Source organism: Pseudorca crassidens, chromosome 19, assembly GCF_039906515.1.
Source record: "Pseudorca crassidens isolate mPseCra1 chromosome 19, mPseCra1.hap1, whole genome shotgun sequence".
Classification (NCBI taxonomy): Eukaryota; Metazoa; Chordata; class Mammalia; order Artiodactyla; family Delphinidae; genus Pseudorca; species Pseudorca crassidens.
Window position 1 is genome coordinate 43581085 of NC_090314.1, and position 25381 is coordinate 43606465.

At 56.1% G+C, this 25381-nt stretch overlaps 2 protein-coding genes across 3 annotated transcripts; one reads left to right on the forward strand and one right to left on the reverse strand.

Moving 5' to 3' along the window:
* Positions 1–201: 201 nt before the first annotated feature.
* Positions 202–22834, forward strand: ERBB2 (erb-b2 receptor tyrosine kinase 2). 2 transcript variants are annotated; one of them, XM_067716489.1, is made up of 27 exons: positions 202–528; positions 6575–6726; positions 7640–7853; positions 8614–8748; positions 9034–9102; positions 9287–9402; positions 9528–9669; positions 10537–10656; positions 10921–11047; positions 13088–13161; positions 13251–13341; positions 13581–13780; positions 14132–14264; positions 14351–14441; positions 15132–15292; positions 16766–16813; positions 18144–18282; positions 18365–18487; positions 18775–18873; positions 19155–19340; positions 19475–19630; positions 19747–19822; positions 20122–20268; positions 20644–20741; positions 20940–21128; positions 21411–21663; positions 21805–22834. In XM_067716489.1, the coding sequence occupies exons 1-27, from the start codon at positions 456–458 to the stop codon at positions 22158–22160; spliced, it is 3768 nt and encodes a 1255-aa protein (XP_067572590.1). In that variant the 5' UTR covers positions 202–455; the 3' UTR covers positions 22161–22834. The 2 variants fall into 2 exon arrangements, with proteins under 2 accessions (XP_067572590.1, XP_067572591.1); XM_067716490.1 differs by having other exon boundaries at positions 18365–18451.
* Positions 22835–23323: 489 nt separating this feature from the next.
* MIEN1 (migration and invasion enhancer 1) lies at positions 23324–24660 on the reverse strand. The gene is made up of 4 exons (XM_067716491.1): positions 24502–24660; positions 24301–24398; positions 23861–23937; positions 23324–23773 (listed from the first exon to the last, which is right to left on the reverse strand). The coding sequence occupies exons 1-4, from the start codon at positions 24588–24590 to the stop codon at positions 23690–23692; spliced, it is 348 nt and encodes a 115-aa protein (XP_067572592.1). The 5' UTR covers positions 24591–24660; the 3' UTR covers positions 23324–23689.
* Positions 24661–25381: the final 721 nt, after the last annotated feature.

The window sequence follows — 25381 nt, forward strand, 5'->3', positions numbered from 1 at the left end:
CATCACCCTCCTCTGCTTTGGGGGGTTCTCCATGGAAACGGGTGAGAACTGCTGCGGGCAACCCTGGAGTCCGCGCGCTGGCAGCAACGCCACCCAGGCCTGCGCGGAGAGAGGGAGAAAGTGAAGCTGGGAGTTGCCACTCCCCGGGACTTGCTGGAATGCGGTTGGAGGGGGTGGGGGTGGGGGGGACGAGCTGCGAGCGCGCTGGCTCCCAATCACCGGAGGAGGAGGGGGTGGAGGAGGAGGGCTGCCTTGAGGAAGTACAGGAATGAAGTTGTGGAGCTGAGATTCCTCTCCATCGTGCCCACAGAGCCGAGAAGACCCCCGAGGCCGCCGGCCGCCCCTGCACTGGGTGCTCTTTCCGGCGCGAGCGCCCGGCCCCCTCCCCTCGCCCGCCCGGCGCCCTCGCCGCCTGGTCTAGCCGGAGCCATGGGGACGGAGCCGCAGTGAGCACCATGGAGCTGGCGGCCTGGTGCCGCTGGGGGCTCCTCCTCGCCCTCCTGCCCCCCGGAGCCGCGGGCACCCAAGGTGGGTCTGGGGTGGGGAGGGCAGGAAGCGGCGACGGGCCCGTGCAGCCTGGGACCCCCGTCTAAATCCCTGGTCAGACGGGAACAGAGGGGCCATCGGAGCTTCCCGACCCGAAGTTTCGGACAGTCCGGGGGCTCAGAGCCGCCAGCCCTCGGGCTCGGAGGGACCAGAGGAGGTGGGGCAGGGGGGCGATTACACCGGAGCGGCTCTAGACGTCCCATTCGAGGGACTTGTGCTTTGCAGACCCCGCGACGGCTCCGGAACTTGTCAAAAGAGGTCTCTGCAATTGTTCAGAAAGTTTCCCTCAAAGGGTGTATAGCAGGGTGTGTGTGTGTGTGTGTGTGTGTGTGTGTGTGTGTTTCCCCTTTCTTGAGCCCCCTCAAGCGCCTCTCTCAAAGCCTTTCCAGTTGGCAGCCTCCGCCTCCAGACTGGACTGGGCTGGATTCCTGGGGGTCCCTTCTGCCCGGCCCCCTCCCCGCCTCCTTTCGGCCGACTGGGTTGAGTTACTCCAGCTTCTGGCACGATCGGGGTGTGGAGGGGGGAGGTGGGGAAAGCAACCTGTCCAGCCAGAGCCGGGGAGCAGAGGGTGGCCAGTCCGACTGCAGAGTTGCCTCACGCCGGAGACTGGCGTGGGGGAAGGGGGAGACGTTTGTTTTGAACAAGTCTCGTTAGGGCCGACTTAGGGCTCTGTGCTTTGTGACTTGGAGAGCGTGGGTCACGGAGGGGTGGCGGTGGGCTTCCTGGTCTGGGGCATAAAGTGGGAGGGTTCTGAGGGATTCCTGGGCACTTGGAGGGAGGGGGAGGGTAAGGAACGGGGCCAGATGCGGGTATGCCGAGGGCCGGGTTGTCCTGCCTTTTCCTTTGGGCTGTGTATCGGGAAGGGTGCTGGGGTGGGGTGCAGTGTGTGTCTTGCCCTATCTGTCCGTCTGGGTGCGATAACGGTGAAAGCTAACGTGTACTGGAAATACACTGTGTACCAGGTGCTGTGCGTGTTTTGTCTGGGTTCCCTGCTTTCATCCTCAGAACAACCCTGTAAGAGAAGTCCTAACTAGTGTGCCCATTTTCCAGACTTGAAGACCCGGGCTTCAAGAGGTGAAGTAAGCAGCAAGTAATTGGTGGGTCCCAGATTGGACCCCAGGCAGTGCAACCCCCAACCACAGCTTCAAAATCACTATATTCATCTGCCCTGAACATTGGGGGGCCGCTGCTGCTCCCTACATCGCCTGGTTGTGAGAAGACAGAATGAGAATGTTCTAGGAGTAGTGGGTGGTCTTCATGGATCAGGGAGTCTGGAGAAGGGGTGGGTGTCGGGCTGTCTGTGTGTTGCCCAAGGGCCCCCTCTGTCAGAGCTCTGCTGTGTTATCTGAGGGATGTCTATACTAGGGTGTTCTTGAGTTGTGTGGTCTGTGTGTTTGTGTGTCTGGCCTTTGTGTGACCAAACGGCAGTCTCCCTGCTGAACTCTGCCCTCTCAAGGAACTCCCTCAAGAGCTGCTGTGAATAGCGGGAGGTGCCCCCGCGCAGCCTTCTCTCTGAGGAAGGAGACTCCTCTTTCCCAGGAGCCTCCCCTTCCCCTCCGTGTTTCCCAGGCAGGCGTCTTCTCCCCTGACCTTCTGAGAAGCGTGAGGTGAGGCAGGCGAGGCTGGGCTGTCAGGCTGAGCCGCAGCCCTCCTCACCTGGGCCTGGGAGTCGAGCAGGGGGAGGGCGGCCGGGTTGTTGCAGTGCTGGGATCTGAGGGGTCGGTTCTCCCGCCATTGACAGGGAGCTTCTCAGGTCTTCCTCACCCCTCCGCCTGCAGTGCTGGGTGCAGAGAGAGGTGTTGGGTGTGTTGTGCAGGGGAATGGCTAAAAGCAGAGCCCCACTCAGCTGCCTCTAGCACGCCCGGTATATGCCAGGGCTGAGGGCTGGCGCAGGCATGTGGGGGAAAGGGAGGTGGGGAAGGCCGAGAGGGTTGGGATTTTCTTTTCTTAGAGGTCAAGGTTTTGTAAAGCGCAGCAAACACATCTTGCAGAGCTCATAGTTTAATTCCTGAATGATTCTCCCAACAGCATCCTTCTTTTTGCTATACTCAGGGAAAGTAACCTCATTTTAATATTCAAGAAAAAAAATAATTGAAAGATAGGATCAAATGCCGAAAGAGAAAATGCATTGTATTACAAAGTCAAACACAGAGCACTGTTAATTTTCTCTGGGTTTGGAATTACCCGGACTCCTGCTATATGAACTTCTCTTGCCTTAACTTTTAGAAAAGTACAGCGTGCTTCCTATTTGCCTGGTTCTCATCCATTACAGTTTCATTTCATCTCTGCAACAATCCTGTGAAGTAGGTGCACAGATGAGGAAACTGAAGTTCAAAGAAACGAAGTGACTTAGCCAAGGCTTCCCAGCGACCCAATCATGTCCAGGGCATTTTTAGACTCTGACGAGGAGGCATTAAGAGTTGACCAAAGTCTTATTCCCTTCGACAGGAATGGGTTAAGCAAAGCCTCAGGGGCATTCAGGTGGTCAGACTCCGGTAGAGGTGCTATTTTGTTATTTAGGTGAATGACCTCCCTTATCTAGGCTTTAGAAAATGAGGGTGAAGAAAATGAGGGTGAGCTGCTCCTCGCCCCCCACCAGGTTCCCTCTTGGCTTTGGAGTCCTCTCCTTCCCTGTACCAGCCGATGTCTGCCTTCCTCTTGGGCCCTCCTGGCATGGCAGGGGACTGAGGGTAGGACCAGGCCAGAGGCCAGTGGGACCTACAGGGCTACGGGTGAGGGAGGGACCAGTGTCGGGCTGGGGCTGGGGAGCTGGTGTAGGGCCAGGCTGGTAGTGCCTGGCCCTGGGTGCTGGGATGACCTGGAAAGAGATCCCCCTCCCTGCCCTGTGGGAAACCCCTCTGGGGTGACACCCCTATCTCTTAATAGACCACCTCTCCTCCCCACCCCTGGGAAGAGAGCCGAGACGGGGTGAGGGGTGCGTGCTCTCTTAAGGAGTGGGAGAATTATTATAGCCGATGTTGTGTTGCCCCAGCTCTGTTTACAAAGCCTTGTCACATTTACAGACTGTTTCTTGATTCGTTACCTCATTTAACTCTCATGTAATTTCTCTGCAGAGAGTAAGAGTTGTCATCATCCCCCACTCACAGTCAAGGTCAGGTCAGTAAATATTCACTGAGTGCCTGCTAAGTCACAGGCACTGCTGGACGTAGAGGTGAATCTGATTTGACCTCTGCCCTCGAGATCCAGGGACTTGATCAAGGTCACACCGTGAGTGGCCCAGCTAGGGTTGTGGCCTAATGACCTGAGCCCTGGCCCCAGGCGTGTGTGGTGGGTGAGTCCTGGTGTCACTGGAATGGGCTCTGGCCCCACGGGTCTGGGGGAGGTGAGCTTTGGGGATGCAGGTAGTGTTCATGGAAACCAAAGGAAGTGTTGGCTTTCATGCTGGTGAGCGAGAGAGGCAGCTGGGGCTGAAGGCTGGTGGGGAAGAAAGAACCCACTTGAGAGCCCCCCCAGAGCTGGGACCTGACCACTAACACCCCGCTAGAGGGACATGGCGGCCGTGACCAGCCTCTGAAGAGAGGGCTGGACATGGTGACCTCAACTGGTCCCTTTTGGTTTGGAGAGTCTTGATTGGAGTTCATTTATTTATTCATTCATTCATTCATCCCGCAAACACTTATCCAGGGCCCACTGTGTCCCTGGCTCCGGTCACACTGACTGCCCCAGAGATCTGGAGGGCAAGGCTCCCGAGGGACAGGTGCTCCGGAGACAAAGCGCTCCCCTGTGTGGAACAGGACCTCCTACCCCCGCCCCAGAAAATCAGTGGGGGGCAGAGTGGATATGGGGACCATGGCGAGGACTGGGGAGGGGGAGATGAATGAGGAGATGGGAGGGGGAGGGAAGTGTGGAGGTAGAGGAGGTGTCAGGTTGGAGGATATTAGCCCCCAAGCCTCCAGCTCCCTGGGAGTAGGTCTCAGGGTCCCAACTTTACCACCTGTTGCAAACGTTTAGTCTGAATCAGACTCAAAAATGGACACAAACAAACTCGTGGGGCGGGGCTGCTGCTCCTTCTGGTCCTCCTACCCAGCTCAGCCGCTCGGCCCTGCCCGAAGCCTATAATGTAATCAGTGGCATCAACAGAGCTGGTGTGTATTTACCTTTGAACAGGGTGTGGGGAGGGGTGTGTGTGCAGTTAGGTCTAGTGGAAGGAATGTGGGATTTGAAGTCGGCGCAGACTCGAGTTCAAATCCTCCCTCTATTGCTCACAGGCTTTCTGATCTTGGGAGAATAACCCCTGGCAACCTCAGTTTCCTTCTTTGCAAGACCGAGGTTGTAGGCAGCCTCTGGAGGATGAGGCTCCACCCGGAGTGCCTGCCGAGCGTTCCCTTGTTGTTTTCCTATTGCCTGGCTACCGCAGCTGGTGTCCCTTCGAGGCGGCAGAGGGCACAGGGCGTGGAGACGGGCCCCTGCCCCGGGCTTGGGCCAGGGCCTTGGGGTCTGGGCCTGGAGACAGCTGTGCCTGCAAAGCAGCTGAAGCTGCTGAGGCTGGGGGAGGTCCTGGCAGCGGGCGTTATTTTGGGCCTGGCCTGCCATCCCCGGCTCCTGTTTCTCTTGGGAGTCTGGGGGGAGGGACCCTTGAGTTCTATTTCTGGGTCCTCCCATTCCTCCCTCTTTGCTTCCTTCCCTATCTGGCCAGAGGGGTGGGAACAGAGACCACTCTAGGTGCTTCTGGGAGGCTGCCAGCTAGTGGCCATTGGCCCAGGCCAGAACCCTGGGGACTTGTCCCACCAGCCTTTCCCCCGATTTCTGGAGGCAGGGGGTATCTCTGATTACCCCCCAGGATTTGACCCTAGGCTCCAAGCTGCTGGGAGAGCAGGGGATCAGACCTCAAAGTCAGCCACTGTGCTGTCCCCCTGAGTCTGCACGTAGTCCCTGGGAGGTGGAGTGGGGACCAACAGGAATTCAGGGCAGCTGAGGCACCTGTGGATCTGGGGGTGCACCCCACCCACCTCCCCCTGGCACACCCTCCTGGGCAAGATGTGCCAGGTGATTCATCTTCTCACCAGAGCAGAAAAACGGGTTTAACTGGGCACTTTAATCGCCCCCACTGCTGGCAAGCATGGTGCCAGCTGTTGCCCAGAGCGCCCCCTTACCCGGGCTAGTGTACCCCTTTTAGTATCCCTGGGCTTAGTGAGTACTTCTGGTCTCAGGGACACTGGGCTGGGGTCCAGGTGGACTGGGCGGCAGTTCATCTTGACGCTCCTTGGCCGGTGGTTGGCACCAGGCAGGTACACAGGGCTGACGTAATGCCCTTGTGGCAGGAGTTTCGTGGCGTAGATTCTGCCAGCTGGTTCTGAAGTCTTGCGCTGAGGAGGTGGCAAGGGTGAGGTACCAGCTTAGGAGCCTTTGGAGTAGGCAGCACTCTGGCTCAGCATCTGCAGCTCGGGTCCGGATGCCCATAGTTGGGATCTGATGTTCCTTTTCTCTGCCTCGGGGAATTCCAGAAGTCCCTGCAGTGACCAGGACCCTGGTGGTCCCCATGCCCCAGCTATGACTCCAGCTGACCCTCCTTCCCCACTTTCTGGGTGGCATTGTGGGGGTGGGTACCCCTTGCCAGGAGGTTGGCACGTGGGTGGCGTTGTTTGTTCGGGAGAGGGTCAAGGGGTATCCAGAGGATTCATGATTCATCATCGCGTCTCTTGGGGGATTTTTACCCGTTGGCCCTGAGTTGTGCCTTTGGGACAAAGGGAGGCTTTCTTTGCCAGCCAACACTCTGGATCAAACGGGCAAGTCCCTAAGGCTGGCACAGCGAGACGCCCTCTGGACGCTCAGGATGGGCCGAGTCAGGGGAGCTTCTCCCCTGATGTCCCTCCTCTTCCCAAATTTGCAAACTTTCTTTTGCTGTTGCACGTTCTGTGGGTACAAGCGACACAGGAGGAGGGATCCTTCCATTGTGCTTTCTCGCTGTCTGTGGTGGCATGACTCTGGCGAGTAGGTTGGCAGAGGTGGCCAGGTTGGCAAAGCTCACTGGGCAGTGCCCTCTGACCCATCTTCTCTCTCCTGCCAGTGTGCACCGGCACAGACATGAAGCTGCGGCCGCTGGCCAGTCCCGAGACCCACCTGGACATGCTCCGCCACCTCTACCAGGGCTGTCAGGTGGTGCAGGGTAACCTGGAGCTCACCTACCTGCCCGCTAATGCCAGCCTCTCCTTCCTGCAGGTGAGGCCCATGGGCAAAACCCAGCCAGGCCCTGTTTCCTGCTGGGCTGAGCCCTCTGCTTGCAGATGGGTGGTAGAAGAGTGTTCCCCACCCTGTATTTCCTCTTTTGTTGTGGCTCCTCAACTGGGAAGTCCTTTCTGTTGTCTAACCCCCATCCATCCTACTGCAAGACCAGTTGACTCCTTCTCTACAACGTGGCTGGCCGTGGACATCTCTGGGTGGAATGCACCCGTTCCTCTGCTAAATTTTTTGCTCTCTTGCCAGCATGATCACCTTCCATTGTCCAACTGCCCCAGCCACTGTACCCCTCCTACCCGGAGTAATGCAAGGGCTGGCCGGTTCCCGGTCCAGTTCTGCCACTGACAAGCCATGTGAATGTGATCTAGGCCCTTGGCTTCACTGGATCTCAGTTTCCCTATCTGTATATTGGGAGCAACAGACATGCTTGAACTCCCTGGGGGGCCCATTTTGAAATCACATGGAAAATGTATGTGAAAGGGTCAGGAGCAGGAGAGAGAATGGAAACCAGCCTCTGCGTTGTGTCCATGGTGCCCTGGAGTGGGGCCTCAGGTGCGATGCTTAGTCTGTCAGATCACAAACATCACCTCGTCCAGGCCTTTCCTTTACAGATGAAGAAACTGAGATGCAGAGAGGGTGGGGTGCTTGCTTACAGTTTACAGAGTGTGCCCCCGCCCTTTTCTTTCTTGATCGTACTAGAATCTGGTTCGGGGATGTGGGGAGTGGCCTTGATCTCCATTTTATGCCTGAGGGAGCAGGACTGGTCAGCGGCTGGGGGCCTTGCCCAAGATCCCCGAGCACAGGGTAACCTGGAGGAGGCCTTGTGCGGGGGGGCGGTGGTAGTGGTCCAGGGCCTGGACCTGCCTTAGCCCTACCCTACCCTGTCCCCTCCCAGGAGATCCAGGAGGTGCAGGGCTACGTGCTCATCGCCAAGAACCGAGTGAGTCAGGTCCCCCTGCAGAGGCTGCGGATCGTACGAGGCACCCAGCTGTTTGAGGACAACTATGCCCTGGCCGTGCTGGACAACGGAGGCCTTCTGGAAGGTGCCCCCCCTGCTGCACGCGCTGCTCCGGGAGGGCTGCAGGAGCTGCAGCTGCGAAGCCTCACAGGTGCTCATCCTTATCGTTGAAACTCCCTGCTGGTCATTGAGAACTGACCAGGGCCCCTGTCAGCCATGGGGATGCTTCATGTGAATAAGAACTGGGGTCCCTTCCGGATGGATGCAAGTGGAGCTAGGGGAGGCGCCCTTGTGAGGATTCGAAAAAGATTTCCCTTCTTCCCAGGAAGTCACAGCTTGTGGCAGCCCACATAGCTTGATAGGATGCAGGCTGGGGTTTTGCCCACTTCCTGGCTCAATGCACACGTACAGTGAACAACCTCTGTAACTGTACGCGGCAGCCTTGGAGCTGACAGCGTCCCAGACTCTGAGTGCCTGGTGCTTTACCTGCATAACCCCATTTCAGTCGTGCTTTAATCTTGCAAGGGAAGCATCAGTGTTATTCTCGTTTTACAGATGAGAAAACTGAGGTTTACAGAGGATGAGTGACTTGCTTGAGGTTACACAGCGAGTTAGTGGTGGTGAGGCTGGATTTCACACTCTCTTTTAACTGCTAAGCAATGTGCCCAGAGTAGAGGTGGAGGAGAGGAGACAGTGACACGGACAGCTCACTCCGCCCCGGATCTCCGTTTGTTCACGTGTGGGGTGGTGTTGGCAGGGCTAAGAGATGCCGAAGGAGTCTCCTCTGCTCCCTGAGGAACCTGGGGCGTGTTTAAGAGCCCCATTCCCCTTTTAGAAGGCAGGCAGGCCCCGAGGGAGGTCAGAAGAGGACAGATGAGGGAAGAAGCACCTGATTATTGCCCGCCCCACAGAGATCCTGAAGGGAGGGGTCTTGATCCAGCGGAACCCCCAGCTCTGCCACCAGGACACGATTGTGTGGAAGGACATCTTCCACAGGAACAACCAGCTGGCCCTCATGCTGATAGACACCAACCGCTCACGGGCCTGTAAGCCACGCCCCTCGCCACCTGCAGCCGCCTCTCTCTCTCACGCAGCCCACCGACCCCAGACTCCTGGCTTACTCCACGCCCCCCGCTGCCGCTGCACTAATACCACCCATTTCCTCTTTCTCTGTGTCTCTTCATCTCTGCGGTTCTCTGCCCTGTCTCCCTCTGCTTCCAGATCATGCCTCCGGTTTCGGAGTCCTCTCCTCCTGCCTGCATCTCTCCCTCACTGTGCATTCTGTCTCCTGGTCTCTGTCTCTCTCACTGCCGTTCTGTGTCTCTCCCCAGGCCCACCCTGTTCTCCAGCTTGTAAAGCTCCCCACTGCTGGGGAGAAAGTTCCAAGGACTGTCAGAGCTGTGAGTTATAGGGAGGCCCAGAATCTGGGGGCAGGGGCTGGGTGGGAATAAAGGTGACATGGCGGGTGGGTGCCAGGCCTCGGCATCTTCCCTGAGGCAGGAAGTCTCCCCAGAAGGTGATGCTGGTGAAGGGGCCCGGTGCCTAGGCTGCCGCCCAGCCCTCATCCTGCCCTTTGCCCAACAGTGACGCGAACCGTCTGTGCCAGCGGCTGTGCCCGCTGTAAGGGCCCGCAGCCCACCGACTGCTGCCACGAGCAGTGTGCTGCCGGCTGCACGGGCCCCAAGCACTCTGACTGTCTGGTACGTGCCCCCGGCGCCCCAGCCCTCGGGGTGCAAGGGGAGGGGCGTCCCGCCTGGTGCTGCCCTTAACCCTCTGGCACACCAGGGCCAAACAGCCCAGTGCCCACCAGCTGCCTGTCCCCCAGGCCTGCCTCCACTTCAACCACAGTGGCATCTGTGAGCTGCACTGCCCAGCTCTGGTCACCTACAACACGGACACCTTCGAGTCCATGCCCAACCCCGAGGGCCGTTATACCTTCGGCGCCAGCTGCGTGACCACCTGTCCTTGTGAGTGCCGGGGAGAGACGTACTTTTAGTAATTTTGCTGGGGACTTTGGTTTATGTAAATGCAAGCATGTTGTGAGTACTGTCCGCCCCTGGCTTTGGAGAGCTGGTCACGGCAGTTCGTACTGAGCTGCCTCGTTCTTTCAACAGCAGTGGAGCAGGTGGCAGCACAGAATAGCAGCTAAGAGCCCACGCACAGAAGCCAGACTGCCTGGGTCTGAGACCTGGCTCTGCCCCTTATTAGTCACGTGACCTTCTTGCTGTGTCTTGGTTTCCTTATCTGTTAAGTGGGGGCCAAAATAGTCCCATCCTCACCAGGTGGTTATAAAGTTTGAATGAGTTAATATTTGCAAAGCTCTTATAACTGTGCCCAGACAATACTAAGCACCCCTAAATGTTGATTTTTAGATAGATCAGAGTTTTATTTACTAGCTCCCCTATTTACTGATGGGCATTTAGGGACTGGCCTCAGACCTGGGGACCTCTTTCCTCCTGTCACAGGAGACAGCAGTGGGCTCTTGGGTCCTGGTCGTACCCTCCCCATGGTGGGTGAGAGTACGGAGTGTGGAGCTAGATCATTTGGGTTCACATCCTGGCTCCTCCACTTAACTAGCACAGGGACCTTGAGTAATTTAAACAGAAAACTCTGTGCTTTGGTTTCCCTTTTGGCAAAATGGGAATCTAACGGTGCCTACCGCACAGGGTTGTCGTGAGGAGTGGACGAGTGTCCAGGGCTCAGATATGGTGTAAGGGCATTTCGGTATCGGTTGATATCATTCTTATTGCACTACCTGGGCATGGTCACACAGCTCATGGTGGGGCAGTGCTAAAAGGCCAGGGCATGTGGACAGACGATCTTGATCTCCTCAGACAACTACCTGTCCACGGACGTGGGATCCTGCACCCTGGTTTGTCCCCTGAACAACCAAGAGGTGACAGCTGAGGATGGAACCCAGCGGTGTGAGAAATGCAGCAAGCCCTGTGCCCGAGGTACCCAGTGGCCGCCCCCTGCACACCCAGCCTGGCCTAGCCCGCTGTGCCACCCTCCCTCAGACCCTCCTGGGACCCAGTCCTGTTCTCCCACTGACTCTGCCCCTGGCCCTCCCCTGAGCACTCCCACAAGCTCCCCCATGTCTCTGCCAATGTGAGGAGGGGGCATGTGGCCCCAGGAGGGGACTGTGGACAGGACCCAGGAGGTTGAATTCCTGGTGCTCCATGTGGAGGCTGAGGTGCCCCCTGTCCCCCTCCCCACAGTGTGCTATGGTCTGGGCATGGAACACCTGCGGGAGGTGAGGGCGGTCACCAGTGCCAACATCCAGGAGTTTGCTGGCTGCAAGAAGATCTTTGGGAGCCTGGCGTTTGTGCCGGAGAGCTTTGAGGGGTAAGGATACTCAGAGTTAAGGGTGGGCACGTGGCCTGAGGCAGCATCAGGGCAGTCACCGAATCCTGAGGCCCCAGAAGTGGAAGCATTTCTCGGGGATGGCGGGAGACAGAGGTGGGAGGCCAGGGATGCAAAGGAAGCAGGTGGAAGACCAGCAGGGCCTTTGGAGGGGGGAGTTTTTCTTTTTTGTTTGCTTGTCTTTGGCCGCGCCGCGCAACTTGCTGACCTTAGTTCACCAACCCGGGATTGAACCCAGGCCCTTGACAATGAAAGCGAGGAGTCCTAACCCCTGGACTGCCAGGGAATTCCTGGGATTTTTCTCATAAATGACACGTTATCTATGAACATGCACTTGTATGGAGGTCACACCATCCAGATAAAGTAAAATTCTCTTTGAGTTCGTAGTAGCTTTATTCATAATGGCCCCGAACTGGAAATAATGCAAATGTATATCAGTAGCTGAAGGAATCAATAAAGCTGACCCTTGGACATCACGGGTTTGAACTGCGTGGGTCCACTCAAATGTGAACTTTTTTCAATAAATCCGTACGGCAGTACTACACAGTCCGGGGTTGCTTGAATCCGGAACCATGGATGCAGAGGGCTGACTGTAAAGTTATACTTGGATTTTCGACTTTGTGGGGGGTTGGTGCCGTAACCCAGGCGTTGTTCAAGGGTCAACCGTAAAAGGTGGTATATCCGTACAGTGAAATTCTCAGCAGTAAAAGAAATGGCCTACTGATACGTGAAACAACATGAATGTGTCTCAGAAACGTTATGTTAAGCAAAATAAGTCAGACAAGAGAGAGTCCGCACTGTATGATTCCCTTTGCTCTAGAATAGGCAAAACCACTGTGCGGTGAGAGAAATCAGAACAGTGATTGCGCCAGGGTGAGGGCCTGGAAAGGGACACAAAGGAAATTTCTGGGGTGATGGAAATGTTCTGTATACCAGTTGGGGTAGTGGATAGGTGAGTGAATGCATTTGACAAAACTCATTAAACTGCACACTAAAAATCTGCAATTTATTGTATGTGAATTATACTTCAATAAAAATATGTATTAAAAAAGGAGAAAATTCCCTTCAACACTTTCTCCACCTTTACTCCCCTTTCTAGAGGAGACCACTCTTAACAGTTTGTGTGTGTTCTTCTAGACCGTTCATACGTATATGGATACACACGCACAGAGAAACGTAGTGTTAGTAATTTGGGGGGAAAGGTTGATTTAAAATGGGAGCCTGTTGTGAATATTGTCTGCCCCTGGCTTTGGAGAGCTGGTTATGACAGTTAGTTCATGTCCAGCTGCCTTGTTCTTTCCACAGCTGCGGAAGAGGTGGCAGCAAAGAGTAGCAGCTAAGAGCCCAGGCTGCCTGGGTTTGAGACCTGGCTTCTACCACTTACTAATCGTGTGACCTTCTTGATGAGTCTCAGTTTCCTCATCTGTTAAATGGGGGCAAAAATAGTCCCGCTCTCATAAGGTGTTATAAAGTTTAAATGAGTTAATATTTGTAAAGCTCCTGTAACCGTGCCCAGCAGATACTACACGCTCCTGAATGTTAGTTTTTCGTGTGTAGTCTGGATAGATCAGGATTATATTTAATAGCTCCCATTTACTGATGTTTAGGTATTTAATTTAAAATTTTTTAATTTAATTAATAAAATAAATTATTAATAAATTAATTAAAAATTTAATTAAATTTTTTTAAGTTTAAATTTTAAAAAAAATTTAATTTTTAATTTCCTTAGTTTTTTTATTTTCCCTCTAACAAACAGTTCTCCTTTGCACATGCCTTTGGGAACAGGGGCCGGTGTCTCTCTAGGCCACATTCCTAGAAGTAGAATTTCTAGATCAAAGGATATAAATATTGTTTTGATATTTGCCAAGCCAGGGCCTGGGCTTTGAAATTCAGGATGGGAACAGCCGGGCTCGATGGGCAATGGGTTTAAGTGGAGGGGAGGTTGGGGAGGATGGCAGGGCCAGCTCGTGGAGGGGGGTCTTACCCACCCCCTTCTTGGCCCTCTCCTAATCCTCCTTCTAGGGACCGAGCCTCCAACACTGCCCCCCTACAGCCTGAGCACCTCAGAGTATTTGAGTCTCTGGAGGAGATCACAGGTGAGCTCTGTCTCTCTGAATCCTGCTTCGATGGGGCTGGGAGGTCTTCGTCCTGTCCCCGCACCCCTAGCCTCACCCTGTGTCTGCAGGTTACCTGTACATCTCAGCGTGGCCAGACAGCCTGCCGGACCTCCACGTCTTCCAGAATCTGCGAGTAATCCGGGGACGAGTTCTGCATGAGTGAGCACCAGGGGAGGGAGGCCTGACGGAGGAGGAGCTGCCCCGGGAGGCCCGGGAGAAGCTCTGAGTGTGTAGGGGGGGAATGGGGGTTCTTATTCCCCGGGCACTCCAGCAGCAGCATTCCCATGGAAGTTTGCAGAGTGTGCTGGGGACAGGAGGAAGGCGAGGGCAGCCCTTGCTGAGGGGGGAGGGTCAGTGGTGCGTTGCCCCCCTGCATTTGAGCACTCCCCCTCCCACAGTGGTGCCTACTCGCTGACCCTGCAAGGGCTGGGCATCCGCTGGCTGGGGCTGCGCTCTCTGCGGGAACTGGGCAGTGGGCTGGCCCTCATCCACCGCAACGCCCGCCTCTGCTTTGTACACACGGTGCCCTGGGACCAGCTCTTCCGGAACCCCCACCAGGCCCTGCTCCACAGTGCCAACCGGCCAGAGGTCGAGTGCGGTAAGACAGGGAGCCCAGCACTGCTGCTCAGGCGTGCCCACGGGCCTCTGGCAGCAGCAGTCTAGGACTTACTTGTGCGTGTGCACTGCCCGTCCCTGGTGCACCATCCTTGACATAGCTCTGGTTGGCCTGGCCTCTTGGCATGGCTTCTAGCAGGGTCCTGCCACACTGCCTTGCCATCCCTCCCTTCCCTTTCCTCTCTGTTCCTGGAACCTCAGAACTCTTTCTCTCCCTGCTTTGCGCGGCACCTATCCCCACCTCTCCAGCTCAGAGCCATGCCCACAGACTCTTCCCCCAGCTCCCTGGAGTCTCCCTTGAGAGTCCCCTCTGACCCCTTCCTCCTCACTGCAGTGGGCGAGGGCCTGGCCTGCTACCCGCTGTGTGCCCACGGGCACTGCTGGGGTCCAGGGCCCACCCAGTGCGTCAACTGCAGCCAGTTCCTCCGGGGCCAGCAGTGCGTGGAAGAATGCCGAGTACTGCAGGGGTATGCGGGGCAGAGGAGGGGGCAGCCGGGCTGGGGGGTGCACAGGGGCTCCTTCCAGACCCCTTCACCGGCCGTCCTCTCCTCAGGCTCCCCCGGGAGTACGTGAAGGACAGGTACTGTCTGCCGTGCCACCCCGAGTGTCAGCCCCAGAACGGCTCAGTGACCTGCTTTGGCTCGGTGAGGTGCTGGTGCGCTCAGAGCTGGGTGGAGGGAAGCAGGGCAGGGTTGGGGGTGCTGCCAGGGACCTGGCCAAGTCCAGTAAAATACCCCTGGGGAGGACTCCAAGCCCAGACCTGAACAGTAGGAGGGTGGTAGGAGGGTGGAAGGTGGCTGGGATGCTGGGGACAGCAAGAGTTGCGGACGCTGAGGCCCTTCAGACCATGCAAAGGGCCCAGGGAAGCCTGTGCCCTTGGCCGTGGCTGTGCTAAGGTGGTTAGACCTGGGGGCTTAGACATCAGGTGACCTGGATTCAAATCCAGGCCCCACTTGCACTGGCTCATTCGTAAAATGAACGTTATACTAGTACCTACCCCATTGGGATGCAGTGAGAATTAACTCAAAATAGGGTTTGGCACAGTGCCCGAGCACAGGAAAAAGGCTTCACAAGTTAGTTACTATTATTACTTGCTGTTATACCTTAGGTAATACACTCCCCCCACCCCACCAGGCCTGGGGATCAAGCTTTGAAGGTGGGGAGCTGGGTGCAGAACAGGGGCATCAGACACAGCAGGTATGGGGCTGTCCCAGGAGCAAGGTGGACAGTGCTGCTGAGTGACTGAGGGAAGCACAGAGGGGACCCAAGGGCCTGATCCTGCTGCCCTGGGGGTGTCGGTGCCAGCCCCCCACAAACCCTTCCTCCCCTCCCAGGAGGCTGACCAGTGTGTGGCTTGCACCCACTACAAGGATCCTCCCTTCTGCGTGGCTCGCTGCCCCAGTGGTGTGAAGCCTGACCTCTCCTTCATGCCCATCTGGAAGTTCCCAGATGAGGAGGGCATGTGCCAGCCATGCCCCATCAACTGCACCCACTCGTGAGTCTGAGGGCCTTTTCCACGGAAAGAAAGGCTTTGTTCCAGAACCCTCTCTGGGGCTCTTATTCTAAAAGTGGGACAACTCTGCCTTTGCTTACCCCGAGACCCTTAATTTTTCATATCCTTTTTTTCTGATCACAAAAGTAACACGTGGTTAAAAATTTTTTAATTAAAGCATGAAAGTGAATAGTATTAGCAATTCTATCCCACTGTTAATAATTTGCAATATTTTTCCTCCAGTTTTTTTAATCTATGCACACACTAACATACGGATTACTATTATAACATAAAGTATATGTTTATATGTTATTATTATTCTTCTCCAGTTTTTATCTGTGCACACTCTAGTATATACTTCTTTTTACCAAAATGGGATCATAGACCATACATATTGTTTGGAAATTGCTTTTTCTCACTCAGCATTGCAATTTTGCTTGCAATGTTTTTCCATGTCCTAACACGGTGATCTGCCCTGTTCTCTTTATGTTTTTCACTTCGTTGTTAATTACACACGGAGTACATGCATACATTCTTGTGATACACATTGTCAGCAGTCTCAGAGTATAAACACTGTAAAGCAGAAGTGCCCTTTCGCCCACTCCCCCACCCACCCAGTCCCCCACCCTCCCCTCCCTGGGGAGAACCACCAGCTCACTCTGCTGTGCTCTACACGTTTCCATAAATGCATTTTACATTTATGTTAGGTTGAAGATTGCTGTTTTGGGAAGCCAACAATGATCAAGAAACAGCAATTTCGTCTGACTCACATATAGTCAGTTTTGGTTTCTGTGTGTGTGCATTTTTTAATGTAAACAGGATAGTACTCTACATATAGTTCTGCACTTTGCTTCCCCTCCGTCCCAGCACTTTATGTATCTTGGAGGTGCTTTCTTGTGAGCGCACATGAACCTACCTCCTTTTTTTTTTTTTTAACTACTCAATCTGCTGTATGGACGTAGTCTTATTTAACCATGTCCCTGTTCGAGGGATATTCATTGAACTTGTCTCCTTTTTTTGGGGGGGCGTGCAGTTTATTGCACTTGAGCTCCATGTACAAGTGAGCATTTTGTACATGCCCCCTAGTGTACAGGTGTTGGCATTTTTAGGGTCTATCCTGAGAGGTGGAACTGCTGGGTCACAGTATCGTCAGACTGTCCTCGGTGCAGGTTGTGCCCAGCTACTACCCTGGCATCCTCTACAGAGGGGATAGCCAAGCTTTTGGACTTGATGGTCTTCTGGGTGCCCCCCACTTCCTACCCAAGACAGGGAGGTGCAGGGGATGCAGGTTTGCAGATTGGAGAAGGCCTCCCCTGTGGGGTGGTAGAAAGAGCCCTGGTGACCTTGAGCCCAGTTTCTGCCTTTGTCAATTAGGGATCATAACTCAGCTACACCCACCTCTGGGGATATTGTGAGGCTGAGTGAGTGCAAGAGGTGGTTCCCAGCCTTGTTGACAGGACTCTCTCTCTTCTGCAGCTGTGTGGACCTGGATGACAAGGGCTGCCCCGCTGAGCAGAGAGCCAGGTCAGCCTGGTCCCCAGGACACATCCCATGTTGCCCCTCAGTCCCCCTCCGGCCCCTGAGTGGTCACTGCTGTAGGGAGGGGGTCTCCTGACATGACACATGTCCCTCCCCCAGCCCACTCTTCCACTAAGGACCCTCCTTTCAATTAGCTTCAACCAGTGGACGGAGGACCTGCTCGGGATGCTTGGGGGGCAGGGAACAGGAAAAGATGGCGAAGACACCCAGCACCTCCCCACCCTCGAGTAGGTAGGGGTCTCCTAAGGGACACAGGCAGCCTGCAACTCCCTGGGACTCAAGGCACGTTGAGAAGAGAACGCAACGACAGCACTGAGGATGGGACAATGAATTCTTACCTGGGGTCAGTGGGAGGCTTCAAGGAGGAGGTGGCATGGGAGCCAGGTCTTGAAAGAGGGGCAGGTATGTCACTTGCATTAGGAGGAAAGCAACCAGGCAGCATGGTGAGAGGGGTCAGGACAATCTAGGACGTGTTTGCTGAAGGTTCTGCTGTGGTGGGCCACTGAGTAAGCTCAGAGGAGGGAGTAAGTCTGAATCAGGTTAGGGCAGGATCTTGGAGGGCATAGGCTCTCCCTCACCATGAGGCCACAAGCCCTGTGATGTCCATCACTGCCATCACTGGACTTGATTTCTAGGCAGTGGGGTGTTTGGGGAGAAAAACAGATTGGAGTATGTCCTAGGTAAGCACTTGTCCATGACACAAGCGTTCAGTAGAGGTCTGTGATGTGCCAGCCCTTGGCTAAGCAAGGGAAGGGGGCAAGGATGACAGTGATGTAGGGTCAGCACCCAGGAGATCCTTCTATCCCAGGATGAGCTGAGTCTTGAAAGATGACCTCATGCAGAAATGATGGTCCAGGTAGAATTAACAAAGGCTGGGAGGTGTGGAAATCATGACCTATGGGTGGAAAATGTGGCTAGAATATCAGAATCACTGGGCGCACGTTCCCCACCTCATACCACAGTCAGACTCTCTGGAGGGTAGGGCTCCAGACTCTTGCATACTGACAAGCTCCCTGGTGATTTTTTGTCAGCAAGTTTGAGAATCCTGGGCTAGAGCCCTGGGCAAGAGCATAGACAATTTGGAGATGTGGGTGGAGAGGGTTTTGAATGCCCAGCAAGGAGTCTGGACTTCATCCTGGAGGCAGTAAGGAGCCGAGGGAGGTTTCTGAGTAGGTGAAACAGGACGGGAGCCTGCACGTCACCCTTCCAACTTCCCTTTCCAAACGCCAGCGACCTTCATGCCCCTCCATGGGACCCCTTCATCCCTCCTGCCCCAGACTGGTCCCCAATCCCTGACCCTGGCTCCTGCCCCCAGCCCTGTGACGTCCATCATTGCCGCTGTGGTGGGCATTCTGCTGGTCGTCGTCGTGGGGCTGGTCTTCGGCATCCTCGTCAAGCGGCGGCGGCAGAAGATCCGGAAGTACACGATGCGGCGGCTGCTGCAGGAGACAGAGGTGAGGCGGTCCGAGGGCCTGTCGCGTGGCCTGTGGTCTGCAGCCCGGCCCGCAGCACTGACGCACCACCCCTTCACCCCAGCTGGTGGAGCCCCTGACACCGAGCGGAGCGATGCCAAATCAGGCTCAGATGCGGATCCTGAAAGAGACAGAGCTGAGGAAGGTGAAGGTGCTTGGATCCGGAGCTTTTGGTACCGTCTACAAGGTCAGGGGTGGGGCCAAAGTCCTGGGTGGGCGGTCCCAGAGGATGCGGTCAGGGCGGGGACGAGGGTTCTGTCTGGGAGACAGCCAGGGGCTGGGGGCGATTCTGTTGGGTGGGGCAGTTATGTGTAAGGGGATAGGGAGTGGGCTGAAATGGCGAGGTTGTTGCTAAATAATGAGGTTGGCCCAAGGGTGGGGAAGGATTGGGAGCACAAGTAGTGACCCCTTGGACGACTGCAGGTTGGATCTGGCCCACCCTCCTCCTGCTCACATCCTCCTCTCTCTGCCCAGGGCATCTGGATCCCCGATGGGGAAAATGTGAAAATCCCAGTGGCCATCAAAGTGTTGAGGGAAAACACATCCCCCAAAGCCAACAAAGAAATCTTGGACGTAAGCCCTTCCACCCTCTCCAGCTGGGAGTACAGTGGGGACCCCCGGCTGCAGGTGTGGGCTGTGGGCTCTGTTTTCACTGGGGCTTTAGGAGACACTTTGTGATCCCCCAGATCTCTACTCTTAACCTCCTGAGTCTGTGGGCCATGGTTCTGGTTTGTGACGAATGGGGTTGGATTGAGTGAGGGTCCCCAGTCATGGCTCAGCCCTCGGGAGGGGTGTGTGGTGGTTTGGGGGCTAGTGGTTTCCCATACCCTCTCAGTGTGTACCCTTGCTCCCAGGAAGCATATGTGATGGCTGGTGTAGGGTCCCCATACGTGTCCCGCCTTCTGGGCATCTGCCTGACATCCACGGTGCAGCTGGTGACACAGCTTATGCCCTATGGCTGCCTCCTAGACCACGTCCGGGAGCACCGCGGGCGCCTGGGCTCCCAGGACCTGCTGAACTGGTGTGTGCAGATTGCCAAGGTATGCACTTTGGGGGCCGGGGCTCTGCGGGTGCCCTCGGGAGCAAGCCTCTGTCTCCACTCAGAGCTAGGATGAGGAGGTTTCCTGGGAGAGCTCTGGCAGAGCGAGGTCCACACAGATGCCTCTGACCCCAGGGGATGAGCTACTTGGAGGATGTGCGGCTCGTGCACAGGGACCTGGCTGCCCGGAATGTGCTGGTCAAGAGTCCCAACCATGTCAAGATTACAGACTTCGGGCTGGCTCGGCTGCTGGACATTGATGAGACGGAGTACCATGCGGATGGGGGCAAGGTCAGAGGAGGGGGCAGAGTGAAGCAAGGGGGGGTGGGGTCTGGCCCCTGGGAGAACTCAGAACGGCCACCTCCCCACCACACCTGGTTGGAGCACTTCCTTCTCTGCTCTCCCAGGTGCCCATCAAGTGGATGGCGTTGGAGTCCATTCTCCGCCGGCGGTTCACCCACCAGAGTGATGTGTGGAGCTATGGTGTGTGATGGGGTGGGTCGGAAGGGTGGACACAGAGCCGTGGCCCTGGGGGGGATGTGGGTGGAAGGATGAGAGCTGGGATGGAGCGAATTAATGGACACTTTAGCATGAAGGAAGGAAGGGGCTGCCAGTGCCTCAGTCTGCCAGGGACTGCGGAAAGACTGGGTATCTCCTGCCCTTGACCCTGCGTCCCTCCCCTCCTTCCCCCATGGTGCCAGGCTCTTGGATAGAGCCTCTGGGGCTCAGTGCACTAACGCTCCCTCTGGTCCCCCCACCTCTTGACCCCATCTCTGCCCCAGGTGTGACTGTGTGGGAGCTGATGACTTTTGGGGCCAAACCTTACGATGGGATCCCAGCCCGGGAGATCCCTGACCTCCTGGAGAAGGGGGAGCGGCTGCCCCAGCCCCCCATCTGCACCATTGATGTCTACATGATCATGGTCAAATGTGCGTGGTTGAGCTGGGTCGGCTGCTTGGAGGAGCGGGAGGGCCTGGGTGGAGGGGCCTACAAGGGGCAAGGGAGGGGGCCAAGAGCAGGGTATGTTTAATGCAGCCTCAAAAGGGTCTCACTTCCCTTTACAGTACCGGTCCAGAGGAGCTATCAAGGACCAGCTAGAAAGAAACTTAATGCAAAATAAAAAGGGGAAACTAGTAGAGATTCTCAAAGGTTCTCTCTCAGGATCCGAGTCTGGTACCTCTTCTCTACCACCTGAGGGCTTTGGACTCTAGTAACTGGGGTTGTCTAGGCTGGGGGTGGGGGTGAGGGGCTCTGCACACAGGCTGCAGCCAGAACTGAGATGCTGGACTCCTGCCCACCCCCAGGTTGGATGATCGACTCTGAATGTCGGCCAAGGTTCCGGGAGTTGGTGGCCGAATTCTCCCGCATGGCCAGGGACCCCCAGCGCTTTGTGGTCATCCAGGTACTGGGCCTTTCCACGCCGTCCCTGCCTATGGCTAAGCTCACTCTCCCTTAGAGGGAGGAAAGGGAGATGATTCCTGGGTCCCAGGCTTCCAAGCCCAGCCCTTGCCTGACTCGTCAGAACTCTGGTACTCCCTGAGCCTCCCTCGGGAGGCTGGACTGGGGAGAGGCTGCCACGCTCTGTCTCCCGCCTCCCCAGAATGAAGACCTGGGCCCTCCCAGCCCCTTGGACAGCACCTTCTACCGCTCGCTGCTGGAGGATGATGACATGGGGGACCTGGTGGATGCTGAGGAGTACCTGGTACCCCAGCAAGGCTTCTTCTGCCCAGACCCTGCCCCGGGCTCTGGGGGCACAGCCCACCGCAGGCACCGCAGCACATCCACCAGGGTCAGTGCCCCCTGTCACAGTGTGGTGTGTGTGTCTGGTTACTTCCCCCGACCCCAGTGGACTAGAGTCCCTTTCTCCAATGTCCCCCAACCATCACCTCTCACGGAGGAGACCCCAATATCCCCAAGGATTCCTACTGCTTTCCAACTGTGACCCCACTCTTGCCACAGTGACTGTGTCAAACCCCGAAGGCAACTTCCTTTTATCTCTTGTGACCCTGTCACCTCCCGTGGAGTCTCCATCATGAATGACCCCCATCATGACTTTCTCGCTCATCCTCAGAGTGGCGGTGGTGAGCTGACGCTGGGTCTGGAGCCCTCGGAGGAGGAGCCCCCCAGGTCTCCACTGGCACCTTCCGAAGGGGCTGGCTCTGATGTGTTTGACGGCGACTTGGGAATGGGGGCAACCAAGGGGCTGCAGAACCTCCCCCAACATGACTCCAGCCCTCTACAGCGGTACAGCGAGGACCCCACAGTACCGCTTCCTCCCGAGACCGATGGCTACGTTGCCCCCTTGACCTACAGCCCCCAGCCCGGTATGGAGTCCAGGCCCGAGCTGAGAGGTTGGGAGGTGGGGATTGGGGGTGCTCAGCCCAGGGCCCACTATGGGGGCAGGGGCAGCAGCCAGAACACACGGGCTCCTCCCCCTAACAAGCCTCCTTCTCTTGTCCTTTCAGAATACGTGAACCAGCCAGAGGTTCGGCCACAGCCCCCCTCACCCCTAGAGGGTCCTCGGCCTCCTCCTCGACCTGCCGGTTCCACTCTGGAAAGGCCCAAGACTCTCTCCCCTGGGAAGAATGGGGTTGTCAAAGACATTTTTGCCTTTGGGGCTGCCGTGGAGAACCCCGAGTACTTGGCACCCCGGGGCAGGGCTGCCCCTCAGTCCCACTCTTCTCCGGCCTTCAGCCCAGCCTTTGACAACCTCTATTACTGGGACCAGGACCCATCAGAGCGGGGCTCTCCACCCAGCACCTTTGAAGGGACCCCTACAGCAGAGAACCCTGAGTACCTGGGTCTGGACATGCCAGTATGAGCCAAAAGGCCCGGGCCGCTGAGGCCCTGCTGGCCCTTCAGGGAGTGTGGAAGGCCTGACTTATGGCCCGCGTCGGGACGAGGCAGGGAGAGGGCCCTTGGATCACATCCAGGGCGGCCTGCCATGCCAGCAATCTTCCTTCCTCTTCCAACTCGTAGGTGGCTGAGAGCCGCCCAGCCTGGCTGGAAGAGGGGGCAGCACCGGGGAGTCCTGACTGATGCTGGAGCCCTGGCCCAGCCACTAGGGTCCACTGGATGCCACAGCCAGTCTCCTTACCTGCGGGAGCAGCCCAGCCTGACTTCTTCCAGAACCTGACACTGAAGGACAGGGAAGCTGAGCCTAGGAAGGGAAGAGGCCCCAAGAGGGTGTCTAAGAACCAGAGCAGAGACTCCCTGAGACCTAGCTCTGCCCCTAAGAAGAAGGGGACAGCAGGGGACGGCAGCAGCGCCCAGATCCGGTCCCTGTACAGAGTGCTTTTCTGGTTTTGTTTTTACTTATGTTTTTTTGGTTGTTTTATTTTATTATTTTTTTTAAGATGAAATAAGGACTCGGTGGAGAGTGGGTATTGTGGAAGCGGGGTGGGGGGGCAGTCCCTGGGGTTGCGGGAGGAATGTCCCTTCTCCATACCCACTTTCTCCATTTGCAAATATATTTTGGAAAACAGCTGGACACAAGCCTATGTCTGGGGTGGCTCTGAGCCATCCCTTTACTGCTCACCTCTTAACCTACATTCAGTTCATCTTGCCTGGAGGGACTGGCTAGGAATCTTCGGAAAGCTTGAATGAGGAGCCTACTGCCAGTTTCCTGGCTCCTGGGTTGGGGGAAAACTGGTTGGGATTCTGACCTGAGAGCCCTTTGATGACCAGATCATTCTTGCTTAGAAAAAAAGAAACTCCTAAGGCCACCCACCAGAATGGGGTAATTTCCTCCCTGTAGGTAGGGGTAGTCGGGGAAGGATGGAGGAAAGAAGAGGCAGTGCCTACTGTGTGACTCATTTTCCTTGCCTTGGCAAGGAAATCGTTGAATTAGAAGTAGCTATCCAGAAAAAACCCACCCAGACAGCACGATCACGTTGGTGGTATAAAGGTTGGGCTGGCCTCTGTCTCCCTCTCCTCCCTTCCCACAGTCCCAAATTGGACAGAAAAACACACACTAGTGGGCACTGGTGTTTGCAGTGCCACTTTATTGCCAATAGCTGACATTGCCTGGGGTTAGTGGAAAATAAATTAGAACTATGGTAGCATCTGACAGGTATGGCTAAGCTGGAGAGGGGAGCAGGTTTTTGTGGGCACTGATCCTGGGAAAGGGGTATAAGGTGGCTGTAGAAATGTCCATGGAGAGGGTCTTCTCTTTCACCCCTAAGACCGCAGAACCCTCCTGGTACCCAAAGGGGCAAAGTGGAGGCCAGGGTCTCTTAGCTACGGGGAGCTAAGTGAGGTGAAAGAGGCAGTAGGGAGCCCTCAGCAGAACCAAAGGGGTGACCAAGGCTTGGATCCCAGAAGAGAACAGGAGCCCAGAATCACATGTAGTCACAGGATGACGCAGGGAGGGCGGCTATTGGTGATCTTTTCTAGGGGTTCTCCGTTACTGGCTCTTCGGATGGCCTCAATGAGCTAGAAGGCAGAGATGTGGAATGGGATGATGCGTTCATTGTAGGGTCAGGGTGAACCAGGGGTCTTCCCAGCATGGCAAGTACTCACATCTTTCTCATAAGGAAAGCCTCCATTCTCCAGCTTGGAGAACACCAGCTGTCCGTTGATTTCGATCTCAAAGGCCCCTGGTATTAAATAAACGGATGAATGAACTGTATGCTGAGAACAGGCAAAAGTCAGGGGAGGCCCTCCACACTCCTTAGACTTAACACAGGCTCCTCCTTCATGTCCTTCACGGGCCCCATCCGCTTCCTTTGAACTCGGCTTCCTAACTCAATAGAGGGTTCCCTCCCCTCCAACCCTACACTTCAGTCTCACCCATTTTTCCCAACAGGCTTCATCTGTAACCCCCCCTCACTCAAGTTGCATGGACATTTTACTATGTGCCAGACACTGCTGGACACTATATAAAACAGCCAGTGCCAGAGCTAGAAAGTGGTAGAGCTGGGATTTAGAACACTGACTCAGCAGGTGCTCTGCGGCCTCACCTGTGCCCCCCAGGCGCGACTCGATCTCGATGCCAGGATACTGCTCCTTCACGGCACTCGCCAGCTCCAGGTAGGTCGCCTCGAAGCCGCAGGGTTCACTAGGGAGAAGATACCTGAGGTCCGCTTGGGTTTCCGGGACGGTACCTCCGGTGGACCCACCCTCCTCCGGCCCGGATTCCCCCACTGGCCGGAGCCCCTCACCAGTACTCAACCACGATGCGGACCCCACTGCCCGGTTCGACCTCCCCGGGAGGGGGCGCTGAGGACGCCGGCCCTGTCTCCCCGCTCATTACTGCCGGCTCCCCACAGCAGCTGCTTCCGGGTGTGACGCGACGCCGCAGGCACGTGACGGGGCGGGGCCGCGCGTTACATCCGGGCGCCCCCTTCAGGCGGCTGCTGCTGCTTTGTTTTGACACTGTCACCAGCTAGAGAGCTGGGCTGCGAGGACGGGAGCAGACCAACTTTTCCTGGCCTGCGTTCTCAGCGCCCGACTTGCCCCGCACCTAGTGTCCGCTGGACTTCACGGTCTTATTTAATCTAATGACGTGTCTTAGACTGCAAAGCGCTTTCCAGTTTACGAAAGGAAGAGAAAGTGGGGCAAGCGGACCCAGGGCCTGGGGTGGGCTGATGGTATGGAGCAGTTGCCATTTCACACTAGTTGATGGCATTTTAGTTTATTTTATTTTTAATTAATTATTTTGGCTGCGTCGGGTCTTCGTTGCTGCCCGCTGGCTTTCTCTAGTTGCAGCGAGCGGGGGCTACTCTTTGTTGCAGTAAGTGGGCTTCTCATTGCAGTGGCTTCTCTTGTTGCGGAGCACAGGCTGTAGGCGCGTGGGCGTCAGTAGTTGTGGCACGTGGGCGCAGTAGTTGTGGCCCAAGGACTCTAGAGCGCAGGCTCAGTAGTTGTGGCGCATGGGCTTAGCTGCTTCTCGGCAGGTGGGATCTTCCCAGACCAGGGCTCGAACCTGTGTTCCCTGCATTGGCGGGCGGATTTTTAACCACTGCACCACCAGGGAAGTCCCACTGATGGTATTTTAAACCACTCCACAGTTACACACTCAGGTGCTTCTCCTAAGCTCTA